The 16467-nt window shown below is 46.4% G+C and overlaps 1 protein-coding gene across 13 annotated transcripts in view; it reads left to right on the plus strand.

Moving 5' to 3' along the window:
* The window catches only part of KALRN (kalirin RhoGEF kinase), a 656959-nt gene that overhangs the window by 627649 nt on the left and 12843 nt on the right, over nucleotides 1-16467 (plus strand). For all 13 annotated transcript variants that reach the window (XM_036353020.1, XM_036353029.1, XM_036353021.1 and 10 more), the window contains 4 exons: nucleotides 147-268; nucleotides 853-984; nucleotides 2694-2858; nucleotides 4520-4598. In XM_036353020.1, coding sequence (XP_036208913.1) covers nucleotides 147-268; nucleotides 853-984; nucleotides 2694-2858; nucleotides 4520-4598 — 498 coding nt within the window. The remainder of the gene's footprint in view (nucleotides 1-146; nucleotides 269-852; nucleotides 985-2693; nucleotides 2859-4519; nucleotides 4599-16467) is intronic.

Genomic DNA, 16467 nt, shown 5'->3' on the forward strand with positions numbered 1-16467 from the left:
AATGTAGGGAGGTGAGGCGGTCACCCAGGGCGGGTAACAGAACTGGACCCGCCTTGGGCCTGAGTCCACTCAGCACACCAGGTGCCAACATTTCGCCATCAGTTGTCTCCTGGTTGACGCTTGAGGCCTCCTTTTGGTGTCCCTAGTGAGTCCGGAGAAATCACCCTGAAGATCTGTAACCTGATGCCTCAAGATAGCGGGATTTATACGTGCATAGCAGCCAATGACCACGGCACCGCATCCACGTCCGCCACGGTGAAGGTGCAAGGTACAGACTCTCTCCGTTAAACGTGTTTTATGCTTTAAACATATGCTTATTGTCGTAAGATGCACATGACAGCATTTACCATCTTGACCAACTTCCGGTGTCCAGTTCCATAGTGTGAAGTTCATTCACACTGTTGCGCAGCCAAGCTCCAGAACTCGTTTTATCTTGCAAAACTGAAACTGTACCGGTTAAATAACTCCCCATCCTCCTTGCCCCAGCCCGTGGCAGCGCTGTCCTACTCTTCATCTCTATGATTTGTGTGGGTCAATCATTTTCGGGTGGCATTACCAGGGCTCCCTGAAAACTGGAGTGGCGGGAGGGGTGGGGGGGGGGAGGATTCCATTGTGAACATTCCAAAGCAAAGTTCCAGCAAACAGGAAGAGAATGAGTTTTTGCTGTCTGGGGGGTAGAATTTCCAACAGCCAGGCGCGCCTCCCGGGCCTCCCCCAGACCTGGGGAAGGTGGAGAACATCACAGGAAAAATGTGAAATGCTGGTTAGGTGACGTTTCCTGGGTGGCATTCAACCCTGGTGTAAATGACCCGGTTATGCAAAAATAGCCCGGACCCTGTCTCTGTCCTGCAGGCGTTCCCGCGGCCCCCAACCGCCCCATCGCCCAGGAGCGGAGCTGTACCTCGGTGATCCTGCGCTGGCTGCCCCCGGCCAGCACCGGCAACTGCACCATCTCCGGCTACACCGTGGAGTACAGAGAGGAAGGTGGGCTACCTGTGTGTCCTCTCCTCCTTGTAACGAGGCCTGCAGAGCCGCAACACCATTGGTCTCCGTGCCCTCCATCAGCTGTTCCTTCTTGTGTCTCCCAAGGCGGCACCATGGCCCCAGCGCCAGACTGCAGCACCTTCTCGGATCTCAAACACCCAGTCGGGGTTTCCCACAAAATGATGACTCAGGGCGGGTTTCTAAGTGCCTTAGCGCGCACTGCCCTGCTCAGCAGGCCCAGTGACCCAGACAAGCACGCCCATTCCACCGACCAGGAGGCAAAGGCCTAAAGAGAGTTAGGGAGCAAGAGGCTGGAGTTAGAGCCAGGTCGCCAGGTTGCTAATCTGTGATCTTTCTCCCAGAGCAACCAGGAGGGGAGCAGGAGCTGAGCTTTACCCACCCCCCTCCCCTGATAAATGTAGAGATCACTACACAGCAGGGGTGGGGAACCTTTCTTCTGCCAAGAGCCACTTGGATATTTATAATGTCATTCTCGGGCCATACAAAATTATCAGCTTAAACATTAGCCTGCTACATTAGGTCAAACATTTAATTAACTCACCCCTAATGCCTTGGCAGGGCCAGACCAAATGATTTTATGGGCCTTACTTGGCCGTGGGCCCGATGTTCTCCACCCCTGATATAGGGTGTCCCCCAAAAATGTATACACACCCTTTGGATAGTTATAAAGTCAGTGTTTATCAAGTGCTTTTCAGTTTCAAAATTGGAACTATCGGCAGTTAAAGTGCGTATACTTTGTTTGGGTCACCCTGTATATATCATTATATATAGTAACTTTTTAACAAATTGTTCCGTTTTTTAATTTGTTACATTTGCATGCTAAAGTGCATGCATTTCTTCAGGAGTTGTTAAGAACTGAGCCTGACACCTGCTGAGCTGAAATCAGAAGTTGCCAGGGAGCGGATTGTTAACACGTCTCTGAGCCCCACAATGAATTACAATGGAAAGTAATGCTTGCACCCAGAGCCAAAATCATGCGTTTCATTACTCCTATTATTTTAACTCTTCTCTCTCCTGGTAAACGAGGCCCATGCAGTTTAAAGCTGTTTATTTCTGCATCTTTCTCAGGCTGCTTACTCTTGTGTCTCCCAACTCCACACAAATCCACGCTGAGCTGACAGGCACGTCTCACAAAGTTCATATTTATGCAGCATTAGTTAGGAAAATCATCCAATCTCTCCGAGTCCCGGTTTCTTCATCTGTACAGTGAGATGAATGCCCCTGACCTTGGGGTTTCTGTGGATTTAAGTGAGGAAGTGATGTGAGAGAATGGGGGGAGGGTGCCTCCCATGGGTCTTCACAAGCAAGTGGTGCTCAATACGTGCTCATTTCTATTTTGTTGCCATTTCCAAACGCTGTTTTCTCATTGTTGCTCTTACGTTACGTTTTCTGACACCCCGTGAAGAACCGGCCCCACATTCCTCCGTAACTTCTGCATGACCTATGTCTTCTCACTCTCACGTGCACAGCTGACACGGACAGAACCTGTAGGCCAGCTGCCTCCACACGCCTCACTAGGATACTGAACCCAGATCCGCCACAGTTGCCCCAGGCTTTCAGAGCCAGACACAGTGACCACAACGGCCCTTTGAGTGGAATGTGTCCATTTCCCTCTCTTTGTTTGCTGAAGGTCTTTGAAACAATGTCCCTCTGGCTTGTTCTCTTTCTCTCTCCTCGGAAATTGCTAGGTTCCCAGGCCTGGCAGCAGTCGGTAGCGTCGACCTTGGACACTTACCTCGTCATCGAAGACCTCAGCCCCGGGAGCCCTTATCAGTTCAGAGTCAGTGCCAGCAACCCCTGGGGGATCAGCCTTCCCAGCGAGCCCTCGGAGTTCGTGCGACTTCCAGAGTATGGTGAGTCCCACCATGCCCCGCACCCCAGTGGGTGGAGGCCAGGCGCCCCGCATGCTCACCGGCACTGTCTGCCCATTGTGTGGCAGCTGCTGTGCAGTGAGTGGCCTGGATTGGCTCCGTGGCTTCAGTCAAGTCACAGTCCAGAGGCCTGGTGAAGGGTGTTTCCGTAAAGTGTGATTTCAAGTGTCTGGGAGCAAACATTAGATCCCCCCCCCCCCCGGGCCTCCCCCCCCCCCCCCCCCCGGGTTTACCTGCGGCTCTCTGGGCGCTGCGCGTGTCTCCAGGACACGTGGATGCTATCTGCCCCTCTTCTAGGACAGGACACCAAACCCTCCTCTCCCCTGGGAACTGGCCAGCGCAGTGTACCTCACACATCAGGGACACCCCCACTCCCCAATTTAAAATGGGGAGAGAAAAGCAACCTGGTGGGAGGATTTGATCATTTCCCTACCCTCTACCCTCCCAGAACACCTCTTCTCATGTGGGTTCATTTTTATGTGGATGTGCTGAATAATTATGAAGACACACATATAACCAAATACACATGAGTGTTTTACAAACAAGGCTCTTACTTTGTCCACCTGTTCATGATCTCACCAAGCTACCTTGGTCCCAAGGACATTGTGAGAGAGGAAACTTGTTGGCCTAAGGAACTTTTTAAGAAGTGGGGTTTGAGGCAGTGCAGGGGAATGGGCTGGGTGTGTTGGGGTGGAGAGAGGAGGTCTCTATACTGAAAAGGCAATGAATCCGTGTCTCTCTAGGTTAAGGGAGTCCCAGAATCTAAGAGTGGCTCCAGAAACCTTCTGGGGTCCAAGACAACAGCCCTGCCCCTAGCTGAAGCCGGAAATGCTCCCCGCTGGCTCAGCACCCTCCCACTGGCCTTGCTCCGGTGGGCCTGGGACTCCCTGGGAAACCTTGGCCTGGGTCTCTTCCCTCAGATGTCAGGGTGTAGGCACCTTCCGCCTCCACGGGGCTGTGCTCAAGGACGACCACCGCTCATGGTTTGCTTCTTGCGAGCCTTGGTCCCCAAAGACAACACAAATTCACAGTAGTGTCACGCTCACACGCATGCGAGTCATTGTCAGGAAATTAACACGTCATATAAGGAAATGCTGTGAAGATTCTGCTCAGGTGTGTGTTTGGGGTTACGCTAAGTCATTCAATATATGAGATGGGCTCACTGATGCCCGAGAACAGCGGGGTGAGGAAGGGCAGGCTTTAGAATGTTTTGAGCACGTTCCTTCCCTTTTGTCCTTTCCTGGCCCCGTAATTCCTCCCGGGCCCTCTCGGCTGTGTCCTCCCCACCGCCCCAGTCCTCACCAGCTTTGCTAGGCCTTCAGCGCGGTTTCCTCGCTCCCCTTTAGTTTTTTCTACCTAATATGTATTAGTAACATATCCAGAAGCTCCATTCCGGACTGTCCCCGAGTTTCCGTGCTGATGTAGGCAGCACAGGGCGGGAGTCTGGATGCCACGTCAGGTTCCCCTGGGATGAGATTTTTATAAAGAACCTGTCAGGGAATCCTGGCATTTTCCCACCAAGTTAGGCTGCGTGTTTAGTCCTGAGAGTTGCTTTGGGTGATGCTGGGCCTTTTCTGTTAGCCTTTTCGTTATTCTTCGTCACTTCCTCAATCTCATCCATGGATTCTCTCTCTCTCCCAAAGATGCTGCTGCTGATGGTGCCACCATTTCTTGGAAGGAAAATTTTGATTCAGCTTATACTGAGCTGAATGAAATTGGCAGGTAATGACTCCGCTTTCTGTTCCTTCATTCGTGAGCACTTAACAACATCCCAGCAGAATAATGACCGGCTTTTGTTGTTTATTCAATGCATTCTCTCTAAAGAAAATATTAGGACACTTATGTACATTTTCTCTTGTTCTTTTTCTAACTTCTTAAGTTGGAGGTTTCACTCGTCAGCTCTCAGCCTTTCTTTTTTTCTAACATAAGAATTTAAGGCTCAACATTTTTTTCAAAGTACAATTTTAGCTACATCTCCTCAGTTGATATACGGCATTTTCATTATCATTCAGTCCTAAGGATTTTTCCTTCACCTATGATTTTTTTTCTTTGATCCAGTTGTAATAGAAATGTTTTAAAATTTATAAATGTATGAGATTTTTACAAATTATCTTTTTGTTACCGATTGTAACTTATTGCATTGTGGTTGAAGAATCGGGTCTGTAAGATATGTTTCTTTGATTTTTGTTGGGACTTGCTTTATGAGTAGTATGTGGTCAATTTTTATTAAAAGTTCCATAAGTTCTTGAGAAGAATTATACTAATTATACTAATTGTGGGGTTCAGGTCTCTATGGATGACCATGTGTCAAACCCATTGTTTTGTGGACCTTTCTAGTCCAATCACCCGACACACACACACACACACACACACACACACACACACACCTCTTTCTCTCGCTGCACACATATGCATATTCTCTCTCTCTCTCTCTTTCTCTCTCTGTATATTTTGGTTAGAAAAGTGTGTCTTCAAAAACAAAAAGGATAAAGTATGACTTCTTACACAATAATGAAAACAATGTATCATCTGTACCAAAATATAGTTGATGGAAAGGAATGAAAATGGTTGTCCCTTGTGCATGCATTGGTCCGCACGTGGTGTAAGTGAGAAAATGTGAGTAGTGGATCTTGGAAGTCACCCACCACCCCGGATGTATAAAAAAAAGAGCACCCACTGACAATGGGCCATCATGGCCAACTCTGACTGACGAATCTCAATGAAGCCTAAAATTTCCTAAGTGGGGTGGTTTGACAGAGATTGTGGGAACAGCCAAAATGTTTGAAATTCCCATGTTTTAGGCAGTGGTCACAATGTAAACCACTGCCTTTCATTATAGCACCTTTCACCAAAAAACAACTTTAGCTCCACATTTCTGTCTTCTCTGACAAAAGGCCGATGAAAATTTGTGTGTTGATGATGATGATGATGATCTTATTGAGTATCTATAGTGTTCCAGATACTGTGCAGATATTATACAAAAGTTGTACAGCCTGATTCTTAGAACACTGGGACAGTGTTTGAGTAAACTTCCAGTAAATGGAAACTCAGTCCCGGGGGGCGGGGGGGCAGGGTAAGGGGGAAGGAAGTAACTTCCTCGAGGTCCCACACTAGTAACACAGAGCCAGGATTCAAACCCCGGGCTCCCTGACTCTAAGCCTGTGCTTGATTGCTAGCTTCTGTTGTTTTGCATCATAGCAATTTTTGTCAAAAATAAGCTGTAGTCATGATTGAAATCTAGTTTGCTCCGTGATATTGAAGTTTGTGAAGCTAGCTATGACCCTAATTATGAGCAGGTCAAACGGGTTACATCACCTGGCTGCCCCAGTTAATTCCTCCCCAGTTGCTGATGGCCTTAGGCTAAGGCCTGATTTAGCTAGAAGAGATGGATGTTCTGGTATTTCTCAAAGGGCAGATCAATTTTCTGATCTGTTCAAAATGTTAGCGACCCCTCTCAAGGACACCAGGGAGGTGGTACTGGACAGCCCGCTGCGTCAGTGGGAGGGGCCTGTCTCCAACCTCCATCTTTGTCTTCTCATATAAATGTATTTATACCAGAGACCTTGACTGCATTGTGAAAAGCCAATGTAGTAAAACAATTAGAGCATGCACCTTTATGGAAAAAGCAAAGCATGCAAACCTATACATTTGGCTTATGAAACACAGAAGGGCTCTCAGCTGATCTGAAGAGCAAGTTGGGTGGGGGTCCGAGGGGTTATATACCGTCCTGTCTATAGGTTTCAGATTCCTTTGCTGACTATTTTGGTACAGATTCATTCTCAAGGTCCCTTTTTACTTTGTCGTGGCCTTCCCAGAATTCATGAGAAGCACCTGGCAGCTTTATCTTGCCAAGCCTCAAGACTGCTGGCTCCTCTGGTTAGGGAGTAAAACGGCCCTTTTTTCCCTTTCTCCTTTCCCCCTGCCTTCCTGCATTCTCTCCGGAGGGAGTTTTTTTAAACCATATGCTCCGTGTCCTTGGCTGTGGAAGATAAGGGCTTGTTAGTTACAAACTGGCTGCAAATTGCCCACACTGTTTGGCTTTGTTTTAATGTTCCCGTCTCAGTTTTCCCATTCCTCCTGCCCTGGAATCCTGTAACAAAAGCCATCTGTGGTTTCTCAAAAATCACATCTCCAACAACCTACGACATTTCCTCTAGCCCTAATATAGTCCTCATATTTTCAGAAGATCTTTTAAACATGCTGTATGTTACTAGGATGGAAATAAAACATGTAGATACAGGGGACACGTGAAAGATATATGTGCCAGGGCCATAAACATGAGCCCACTTTCTCCATCACAGCTACACCTGGAATTCCAAGCATACATGACTATCTTTTTAAAAATCAGAAAGGACACACTCAGGGGGCAGACTCAGTGAGCACCAAAGCCCCATTGAAGCAAGTCTTGCCCTGGAGGGGTGTCTCCAGCACAGAAGTTCTCCCACTGCAGACAGAGCTGATTCTCACAGCCAATTAGCCTGGAGGTCAATTCCTCCCAGTGATGCCTACAACAATCAAGGCTTAGCTACAATAAGACTGCACACAAAGGCCACAAGGGGGGAGAACCAAGATGGCGGCATAGGTTAACGCCGGAGTTTGCTGCCTCGAACAACCACTTCAAAAATACAACTAAAAGACAGAACGGACATCATCCAGAACCACAGGAAGGCTGGCTGAGTGGAAGTTCTACAACTAGGAGGAAAGAGAATATCATACCCAAACTCAGAGGAGGAGCAGTGCGGAAAACAAAAAGGTACAGAGGTGCGCGCGGAGTGGGCTGGTGGCTGAGGGCGCAGTTGTCTGTTTCAATCGGGAGGGAGTCTCAGATTCTGAGCTCCAGATCCGGGCGAGTCTCTAGAGACCCAGACTCAAACGGGAGAAGTGGGACTGTCTGGCTTCCGTCGGAACTCGAAGGCAGCTTTCTCTCTGAGGTTTGCAGCGGTTGCTGGGACACTGGGAGGCAGAGCCTCTGGGGACGGGACTGAGAGCAGCCATAACTGCTCGCTCAGCCCGCCCTGTTGATCCCCTGGGACACGCCACGCCCAAGCCCTGCACAGAGCCATTTGCCGGATAGCCTCAGGCAAAGGCTAGATTAGCACCTCCCCAGAGGACAGAAGTTCTCTCACTGCAGACATAGCTGATTCTCACAGCCACTTGGCCTGGAGCTCAAATCCCCTCTAGTATTAACTACAATAATCAAGGCTTAACTACAACAAGACTGCACACAAAGACCACTAGGGGGTGCACCAAGAAAACATAAAAAAATGCGGAGACAAAGAAACAGGACGCAAATGTCAGAAATGGAAGATATAGACCTCAAAACCACACTTTTAAGGTCTTTCAATAATTTTCTAAAAACTGCTGATAAATGTAGTGAGATCCTCAAGAAATCTAATGAGACCCTCGATGTTGTGATAAAGAACCAACTAGAAATTAAGCATACACTGACTGAAATAAAGAATATTATACAGACTCCCAACAGCAGACCAGAGGAGCACAAGAATCAAGTCAAAGATTTGAAATGCGAAGAAGCAAAAAACACCCAACTGGAAAAGCGAAATGAAAAAAGAAAGCGAAGAAAATACGAAGATAGTGTAAGGAGCCTCTGGGACAGCTTCAAACGTACCAACATCAGAATTATAGGGGTGCCAGAAAATGAGAGAGAGCAAGACATTGAAAACCTATTTGAAGAAATAATGAAAGAAAACTTCCCCCACCTGGTGAAAGAAATAGACTTACAGGTCCAGGAAGCGCAGAGAACCCCAAACAAAAGGAATCCAAAGAGGACCACACCAAGACACATCATAATTAAAATGCCAAGAGCAAAAGACAAAGAGAGAATCTTAAAAGCAGCAAGAGAAAGAAACCCAGTTACCTACAAGGCAATACCCATACGACTGTCAGCTGATTTCTCAACAGAAACTTTGCAGGCCAGGAGGGAGTGACAGGAAATATTCAAAGTGATGAATACCAAGAACCTACAACCAAGATTACTTTATCCAGCAAAGCTATCATTTGGAACTGAAGGTCAGATAAAGAGCTTCACAGATAAGGAAAAGCTAAAGGAGTTCATCACCATCAAACCAGTATTATATGAAATGCTGAAAGGTATCCTTTAAGAAGAGGAAGAAGAAGAGAAAGGTAAAGATACAAATTATGAACAACAAATATGCATCTATCAACAAGTGAATCTAAGAAACAAGTGAATAAATAATCTGATGAACAGAATGAACTGGTGATTATAATAGAATCAGGGACATAGAAAGGGAATGGACTGACTATTCTTGGGGGGGAAAGGGGTGTGGGAGATGCGGGAAGAGACTGGACAAAAATCGTGCACCTATGAATGAGGACAGTGAGTGGAGAGTGAGGGCGGAGGGTGGGGTGGGAACTGGGAGGGGGGAGTTATGGGGGGAAAAAAGAGGAACAAATGTAATAATCTGAACAATAAAGATTTAATTAAAAAATAAAAATAAAAATAAAAATAAAAATCACTCTCTGGTAATGAATATTATAAAAATCATGGTGCAAAAAGAAACAGCTTCACTCCTATAGCCCATCCATAGAGCATGGCATAGTAACCGGAAATAAGCTATCTAGGCCCCAGTGCCGTTGAAGGAGGCCAGGGAGTTAGCCCCTGGGAATGCTAACTGGTGCAAGCATGTCAAACTCACAGCTTGCAGTACCAGGCTACCCTTTCACTCCCTCCCAAGACTTCACTAAATCTATTATAAAACAATTTTTAAAGCAGGAACATAAGGACAAGGACGTTAGAAGAAGAGATAACAACAATAAACTATTAGAAGCAGAAAAACAGGTTGAGAGGGTGGCAGATAACCTGGGAAACCTGAGAAAACCCAATCCAAGTCAGATGTGGGGTCAAGTGGGAGCCCTTGTTACAGCCGGCAGCACCCAAAACCTCTGGAAACAGGTGTGAAGAGGATGCTAAGGTCGGAAGGATTGGCTGAGCTCTGTGTGAGGAAAAGCTGTGGCTCCCATCTCCTCCCAGCTGCAGGCCGCTGTGTGATGTCCTCCTCCAGCCAGGGAAGGCCAGAGGCTTGTCCTCTGCAGAGAGCAGAGCAGGCAGCCTCTGTCCCCAGGGACACCAGCACAGTGAGGGCAGATCCCTGCTCCAGTCAGGCGGTGAGGAGACTGCGTGCGCGCTGGGTGCTGAGGACCCAGCTCTTACCCACACTCAGAGCTTTCAGATAGCTCGTTAGTCCCAATTCTTACAAGGAGCCAAGATAGAGGAAGCCCATTGTAGCCTTTCTCTCCCACTGAATTACAACTAGAATCCCTGGGAAAAATACAAAAAAAACGCAACTATTTGAGAATTCTGGAAACACACACACACACACACAAACAGGCAAATTGGGGAAGTCAACACTTGACAAAAGACAAGGGCAGTGGCTGTGAGTTTTCTATTTGTTTGTTCTTGTCTCCTTTGCCTCACAGGTGAGCCAAATCAGGACACTGTAGCATGATCAGAGAGGAAGTGCTCCGAGAGAAAGCTGCCTTTCTGGCCAAAAGACAGGGCGAGGGGTCCCTTTGAGCTGAGGAGCACAGGGAAATTCCCCTGTCGCATCCCCACACACACTTCTTCCTCTCACTGCTCTGCCCCAAGGGCACTCAGGCAGCGCTCTCTGATGATGCAGGAAGCTCACACTCAGGGAGCCCCATCTTTCTGGCCAGAGGAACCACACAAAGGGGTCCACAGGAGCCAAAGACTGTGAGGGAAATCTCAATGAGGAGAGGGCTGTCTGCCTTTATCAGGGACGTATCGCAGGGACTAGGGATTGTGATGCTCTGGACATTGACAGCTCACATCCTCCATTACAGTAGACGTTAGAAGGCAACAGAATAAGTGCTTCAAAATTGTAAATGAGTTCTTTTCCACCTAGAATTATTCAGCTAAACTAGCAATCAAGTAAATGTGGGTAGAATAAGCACATTTGAGATGCACACGTCTCAACGTATTCCCCATGCACTCTGCTGGAACAGATTGAAGAACGCATTCTACTGTAAAAAGGAAAGATATGCATAGTTTCCTAGATGTTCAGTTGTGAATAGCACTGATGTGGTTCCAGGAATGTAAATAGTAAACATTGGTAACAATGTAATTCTGCTGGGAGACAGGGCATGGGGAAAGTGGCTGTGGGGTGGAGACAGAGGGAGGAAAGAGTGGGATGTCAGCGGATGATAACTAAAACTGAAAAAAGCAAGTGGTCACTCAAAACGTACTGTATTTAGAGTCACAGAAGCAAACATCTAAATAATCAGCTAAAATAATTAAACTTGTATATTAAATTGCCTCTGGGGGAAGAAAAACAGAGATGGTGGGATGATGGGATGCTGTTGTTTTTAATAGCAAACCTTGTAAAACTAACTGACTGTAAACCATGGGGATGCATAACTTTGACCAACACAAACAAAAATGAAGGCAGCAGGACTTTGACACGGCCACAAAGTCAGGCGATGTGTCCTCAGCACTCAAGATCCTCTGGAAGGACTGCCTTATCCTACTCAAACTCACAGAATGACAATGTGTTTATATATGATGTAAAATAGAACTTCTAATTTGACCAAATACTTGCTCACTGGGCCAAGAATGGTGTCTGGCATATAATAGGCATTCAACTAATATTTGCCTGATACTTGTTTTATTGATTAGCACATTCTCTATAGCAAAAACAAACAAACAAACAAAAACCCCACAATTATTATCAGAAAGTTATTTGGTGAGCACAGAGCCAGGTCAAGGAATCAGTTGGACAGTCTTGGTCATGGCCATGGTGTCGGATTTATCCATTTCAGCTAAGGGAATGAACTCTTCAGACCGTTCTCTCCTCTATTCATGGGTTAGGGCACCTCCAGCCTTGATGGCACTGGCTTGTCACCTCTTTGACCCTCTCTTTCTTTGCTTCCATTGCTGATCACCCCACTCCTTCTACTTCACTCTCTTACTACCCTCCATAGGGCTACAGCTATCCCTGGAAACATTTCCTTTATTTTAGGTGTGGTTAATTTTGGTAGATGTAAAAATAGAATGGTTGGTTATATACTTGTTAAATGTCTTTGTCAATTAAAGATGCAAACAAGTATTAATGAGTGAAATAACATGTTATATGAATTTTGCTTAAAACACTTCAAAAAAAAGCAAAAGGCAAGAAAGGAATAGATGAAATAAGGTTGGAAAAATGTTGATAATTATTGAAGTGGGCTGCTAGGTGCATAGAACATCTATATAGTGTCCTTTCTATTGTTGTGTATATTAGAAATTTTCCTTAAAAATAATAAATATAAAATTAAATTAAAAATAGCCTCTTTAAAATGTTTTTTTAAATATTATAAGTAGAGTTCCTCTTTTAACATTGTTACTGTTATCATTGTATTTTATAGAAATACTAGAGGCCTAGTGCACAGATTCGTGCACATTGAAAGGAAATTAATTAGAAGAAATATTTTAATATCGCTATTCGCCCTTTCTCTATAATAGCAGTGTCAACCGAATTCACCATCAACAAGGACAGATCAAAACACACACGTGTGATTGGTGCCAGCAAGAGCTTCATATATATATATATATATACTAGAGGCCCGGTGCACAAAACTTTGTGCACTCGGGGGGTGGGGGAGGTCCCTCAGCCTGGCCTGTGCCCTCTCGCAGTCTGGGACCCCTCAGGGGATGACCACCTGCTGGCTTAGGCCCGCTCCCTGGGGGATTGGGCCTAAGATGGCAATCAGACATCCCTCTGGCAGCCCGGCAGCCCTCAGGGGATGTCCACTTGCCAGTGGGGAGCAGGCCTAAACTGCAGTCGGACATCCTTAGCGCTGCTGAGGAGGCAGGAGAGGCTCCCACCACCACCGCTGTACTGGCAGCCATCAGCCTGGCTTGTGGCTGAGCAGAGCTCCTCCCATGTGAGAGCACCCTGACCACCAGAGGGCAGCTTCTGCATTGAGCGTCTGCCCCCTGGTGGTCAGTGTGTGTCATAGTGACCAGTCATTCCCAGTCCTTCTGCTAGGGTCAGTTTGCATATTACCCGTTTACTATATAGGATAGAGGCCTGGTGCATGGGTGGGGGCCGGCTGGTTTGCCCTGAAGTGTGTCCCGGATCAGGGTGGAGGTCCCGCTTGGGTACCTGGCCAGCCTGGATGAGGGGATGATGGCTGTTTGCAGCTGGTCACACCCCCTTCAGGGTGGGGGTCCCCACTAGGGTGCCTGGCCAGTCTGGGTGAGGGGCTGAGGACTGTTTTCAGGCTGGTGGGCGACTGAAGCTCCCAGCCTCTGCTTTTTTCTTTTTTTTCTTTTTTTTTTTTTTTTCTGGTTAAGGTTCCACTTTATTAATCTTTTGGTAGGGTCTCTGCTATACTCCTACTGTTCCTGCCCTTCCCACATTCCTGGAATCCTGAACAAGTTTACGGCTTAGAAGGAAATGTTCTTGTCTCTAGGTTAGCAGTGTGTCTGCCCAATAGACTCGATGCCCAGGACTCCTGTTCCTGCCAAACTGGTTTTCTCACTTTTCAGATTTGAAGTTGAGGCTCTCCTTAGTAAAATCAACCCAAATGTTTCTAGCATTGATTTGTTTCATGGATTTGATCAACATCTAGTTAGTACCTTCTATATAGCAGGCACTCGTTATTTTGGCTGGGCCACAAAAAATATTTGTTGCGGGCCTCGAGTTTGACATGGTTGGTTTAGCTCTTTCCCAATTCTTCCTCCTCCTTCTTTCTCTTTTTTCTTCTTCCTATTTGTATTTCATCTTTATAAACTAAGCAGGAGTTATTACTTCATGTGCATTGTGCTTAAATATGTGCATTCCAAGATGACTTCTGAGCAAAAGCACAAGGTTTGCATTAAGGACAAGATTATCTTCTGTTCTGATGCCTTTTTGTCTGTTACAACCACATTAGACTAACCACAAAGTCACTCTTATTTTTCCAAAGATGCTCTGAGCCAGTTGTTCCCTGACCATTATTAATACTATTTATCTTTAGCTCTAGGACCTGCATTAGTTAGTTAGGGCTGCCATAACAAAGCACCAGGCTGGGCAGCTTGCACCAGAAATTTATTTAGTCAGTTCAGGAGACTAGAAATCTGAGATCAGGATGTCAGCAGGGTTGTTTTTTCCTGAGGCCTCTCTCCTTGGCTTGCAGGTGGTCCTGACTACCTTTTTGCTGCATCCTCACATGGGCTTTCTTCTCTTTTTTTTTTTTTTAAATTAAATCTTTATTGTTCAGATTATTACATTTGTTCCTCTTTTTTCCCCCATAACTCCCCTCCTCCCAATTCCCGCCCCACCCTCCACCCTCACTCCCCACCCACTGTCCTCATCCATAGGTGCACGATTTTTGTCCAGTCTCTTCCCACATCTCCCACACCCCTTTCCCCCCCAAGAATAGTCAGTCCATTCCCTTTCTATGTCCCTGATTCTATTATGATCACCAAATTATTTATTCACTTGTTTCTTAGATTCACTTGTCGATAGATGCATATTTGTTGTTCATAATTTGTATCTTTACCTTTCTCTTCTTCTTCCTCTTCTTAAAGGATACCTTTCAGCATTTCATATAATACTGGTTTGGTGGTGATGAACTCCTTTAGCTTTTCCTTATCTGTGAAGCTCTTTATCTGACCTTCAGTTCCAAATGATAGCTTTGCTGGATAAAGTAATCTTGGTTGTAGGTTCTTGGTATTCATCACTTTGAATATTTCTTGCCACTCCCTCCTGACCTGCAAAGTTTCTGTTGAGAAATCAGCTGACAGTCGTATGGGTATTGCCTTGTAGGTAACTGGGTTTCTTTCTCTTGCTGCTTTTAAGATTCTCTCTTTGTCTTTTGCTCTTGGCATTTTAATTATGATGTGTCTTGGTGTGGTCCTCTTTGGATTCCTTTTGTTTGGGGTTCTCTGCACTTCCTGGACCTGTAAGTCTATTTCTTTCACCAGGTGGGGGAAGTTTTCTTTCATTATTTCTTCAAATAGGTTTTCAGTATCTTGGTCTCTCTCTTCTTCTGGCACCCCTATAATTCTGATGTTGGTACGTTTGAAGCTGTCCCAGAGGCTCCTTACACTATCTTCGTATTTTCGGATTCTTTTTTCATTTCGCTTTTCCAGTTGGGTGTTTTTTGCTTCTTCGCATTTCAAATCTTTGACTTGATTCTTGCGCTCCTCTGGTCTGCTTTTGGGTGTCTGTATAATTTTCTTTATTTCAGTTAGTGTATGCTTAATTTCTAGTTGGTTCTTTATCACAACGTCGAGGGTCTCATTAGATTTCTTGAGGATCTCACTACATTTATCGGCGGTCTCACCAGTCTTTTCAAGGGCCTTACTAAGACAGTTCTTGAGAGACCTTAAAAGTGTGGTTTTGAGGTCTATATCTTCCATTTCTGACATTTGCGTCCTATTTCTTTGTCTCCGCATTTTTTTATGTTTTCTTGGTGCACCCCCTAGTGGTCTTTGTGCGCAGTCTTGTTGTAGTTAAGCCTTGATTGTCAGCAATACCAGGGGTGATTTGACCTCCAGGCTAACTGGCTATGAGAGTCAGCTGTGTCTGCAGTGGGAGAGCTTCTGTGCTGGATCTCTAGGGCGGTGCTAATCTAGCGTTTGCCTGAGGCTATCTGGCAAATGGCTGTGCGCAGGGCTTGGGCGGGGTGGGTCCCCGGGGATCTACAGGGCGGGCGGAGCAAGCAGTTATGGCTGCTTTCAGTTCCGTCCCTAGGGGCTCTGCCTCTCAGAGTCCCAGCAACCGCTGCAAACCTCTGAGAGAAAGCTGCCTTCGAGTTCCGACTGAAGCCAGACAGTCCCGCTTCTCCTGTTTGAGTCTGGGTCCCTAGAGACTCGCCCGGATCTGGAGCTCAGAGTCTGAAACTCCCTCCCGATTGAAAACAATAACCGCGCCCTCCGCCGCCAGCCCGCTCCGCACGCGCACTCCGCACCTGAGTATTTCACTTCAGCACTGCGCCTCCTCTGAGTTTAGGTATGATATTCTCTTTCCTCCTAGTTGTAGAATTTCCACTCAGCCAGCCTTCCTGTGGTTCTGGATGATGTCCGTTCTGTCCTTTAGTTATATCTCTGAAGTGGTTGTTCGAGGCAGCAATCTCCTGCGTTAACCTATGGCGCCATCTTGGTTTCTCCGGCTTTCTTCTCTTGTTGGTGTCTCTTTGTGTGTTCAAATTGTCTCTCTCTTTTTTTTTTTATTCTGGGATTTATTTACCTTCTATAGCTGTCACTGGAGCTGAGAGCCGGCTCCAGCTCTGAGGCCGTTGCTGGCTGAAAGCGGGTACCTGGGTTTGTTTAGGTTCTATAATTGAAACTCTGTTGCCATCACTGGCCGCTCTAAGCTCTGAGGCCGCGCTGGCTGAAAGCAGGTACCTGGGGTTTGTTTAGGTTCTATAATTGCAACATAGTTGCATCTGGAGCTCAGAGCTGGGCTGCGGCAGGCGGGGAACCTTAGCTTCCTCCATCACTGGAGCAAGCAAGCCTCATGTTCGCTTCAGCTGCCTGGCTGCCAGCCGCCATCTTGGCTGGCAGTTAATTTGCATATCTTGCTGATTAGCCAATGGGAAGGGTAGCGAAGTTATGGTTAATTACCAT

The sequence above is a fragment of the Myotis myotis genome, unplaced genomic scaffold, assembly GCF_014108235.1.
Source record: "Myotis myotis isolate mMyoMyo1 unplaced genomic scaffold, mMyoMyo1.p scaffold_m19_p_2, whole genome shotgun sequence".
NCBI lineage: Eukaryota > Metazoa > Chordata > Mammalia > Chiroptera > Vespertilionidae > Myotis > Myotis myotis.